Here is a 2,402-nt window from a genome sequence, read left to right as displayed (position 1 = left end):
TTTTATTAGCAGTGCCTTGATGTCTCCAGCTGCCAGATTGATGCCTCCAGTGATTTCTTCCAACTTCTCTATCCACCTGTCGGCACCATCTGCCAGTGGGGTCAGCCTTCCGGCAGGGGTTATCATGTCCATAAATGACCATGGCACATATCTGTCTTCATGAGGTCCTTTAGACAGCAAGGGAGCCATACAAGCCTCACCTTGACCTTGCTCTGTCTTCTGCCGTCGTGTTTGGAACCTGGTCAGCATTGGGTGAGTGCCGCTTCTTACTATTTTCAGATCCACGTCACATTCACCTGTGACCGGCTTCTGTACTTTTGCCACTGGCCTGCTTTTTTCCTTGGGCCCCTCATTAAATGGGTTTTTTGACGACAGTATGTCCGGGCCTTCATCCTGCATTCCAACGTCCTCCCAATCTGCTGCATCACTTTCTATTAAGCCTTCCTCCTCACTTCTCGTCTCTTCCCCCTCATTCCTTCCTGCTTTGTCAACCAGGGTCAAAACTTGTGGGTCTGGCTGGTCTGGGCAGTTAGCCTGGGCCTCTCTTATAAGCTGCTCTGCTTCCATTCTCTTCAGCTTCGCTATTTCTTCATCTAGTCTCTTCTTCTCCTCTTTTTGTTTTTTTATTTTCTCTTTCATATCCCTTAGATATTTCACTCGTGCTTTTTCTTTTTCCTTCTCTTCTTCCCTGCTGATAATTTGTGAAAATTCTTTCTTCAGTTCCTCCAGCTCCTTGTCTATTCATTCTGCCATTGATTCAGTCTCTTCCATATATGTTAATGTGGTCCTGGGCGTTGACTGGCATGTAGGGATCCTCTGATATGGTGTTCATCTGCGACGCCTTGGGGGTACTGAGTAGCTATGGCATGGTCTTTTCTTTACTTCAGCTAATGATATGTCTGATTCTTCCTCCGTACTGCTATACCCACACTCTCCCTGCTGCTTGCTCCTTGTTACACTTTCTGCTTCTTCCTCATCCTCTAACACTAATTTGAGTTGTCCTGTAAATTTTACCTTGCTACCCTGCTTCTCACATACTGGATACTGTCCTACAGTGGTTGGGTGATAAGGTGGTGGCTTATGATCGGTAAAGTCGGGAGCTGTTGGACTCTTATGGTGTTCAACTTTAAAATATCGCAGGATGCCTCTCTGTTCAGCATGTTTCTGTTTTTTATGCAAATGCACTCGGTCTCGTTTTTTATCTTTATCCCTCAATTTTTCCTCCACTTCATCACAGCATGAAGGGTCAAAGCTGCCCTCTTTAGGCCAGCGATTTTNTTAAAGTTTTATTATTATTATAGTTAATATTATTATTATTATTATTATTGTTATTATTATTATTCTCCCCTTACTCCCCCTTAGTAATTAACTTTTTCACGCTTCAAACAACGACACACAAGACAAATGATTATGTATTTACAATGCACTCCTTGCGCTTTTTACGCTGCAGGCCTCTTACTCTTACAGCAACTTTTCCTCACTGTCTCCTACAGTGGCACACATGTTTTCCCTGCCGTCGGGATCCACCCAGATAACTGGAAATGGACAACGTTCCCTGTAGAGCGGTACTATTGTCTCGGGCTATCGCTTAGCGTGGCTATCCTCACTGTCTCCTGCAGTGGCACACATGTTTTCCCTGCCACAGAGATCCACCCAGATAACTGGAAATGGATAACGTTTCCCGTAGAGCGGTACTATTGTTTCTATGACTATCGCTTAGTCATAAATACTCTGGCTATCGCTTAGCCTGGCTATCACTTAACCTACCAATACTTATTCAACACAGATATAGAACATACACTAATACCTTCCCTGCTTCCACAGACTATGTCAGGCGCCTTGACCGGTCTGTCCCTCTTTGTCTATTGTTCAGTTCAAAACTTAACACAGAACAGTTCAAATACAGAATAGTTCAAACATTAATCAATACTTAACAAACCATGCATTCACATATACATTCATACCATACATGCATACACACATACCTTTGGACCGCTCTCCAGCTTAGTCTGCCTTTTGTATATTCTTATGTAAGTATTATTAAATTTGGAAAATGCTATTAAATTTGGAATACTAGGTTCTTTTAGGAGAGCTTGGTGGTGCCTGATGCCCACAAGCAGTCGCTGGAGGCTGGTTCCCCACTAATTTAGAAAATTATAACAAATTGTATCTCACCTGTAAGTTGGTGGATAGTGGGCCCTTGGGGGTTCCTGGCCTCCAACTCGTGCCTGCAGGTCGTCCGACACCTGAGGTTCCTCCTGGCTGGCTCGCCAAAATTGTCGTGGAATGTCCTCCCAACGACTTAAAAATTTATGTTAAGTCTTGTAAAAATTCAAAGTTCTTAAAAAGTAGTTGAAAAGTCTTCAAACAATGATCAAAAATCAGGCAGAAGCAGATGGGTC

General features: G+C 43.4%; 1 protein-coding gene across 1 annotated transcript in view; it reads right to left on the bottom strand.

Moving 5' to 3' along the window:
* LOC107103411 (actin, cytoplasmic-like) overlaps positions 1 to 2,402 on the bottom strand; it is a 28,721-nt gene that overhangs the window by 14,711 nt on the left and 11,608 nt on the right. Inside the window, exon 5 of the mRNA XM_015403113.1 lies at positions 1,628 to 1,715. Coding sequence (XP_015258599.1) covers positions 1,628 to 1,715 — 88 coding nt within the window. The remainder of the gene's footprint in view (positions 1 to 1,627; positions 1,716 to 2,402) is intronic.

The sequence above is a fragment of the Cyprinodon variegatus genome, unplaced genomic scaffold, assembly GCF_000732505.1.
Source record: "Cyprinodon variegatus isolate N-32 unplaced genomic scaffold, C_variegatus-1.0 Scaffold1440, whole genome shotgun sequence".
NCBI classification, from domain to species: domain Eukaryota; kingdom Metazoa; phylum Chordata; class Actinopteri; order Cyprinodontiformes; family Cyprinodontidae; genus Cyprinodon; species Cyprinodon variegatus.
The sequence above is the reverse complement of the archived record's forward strand: the minus strand, read 5'-3'. Positions and strand labels throughout refer to the sequence as shown.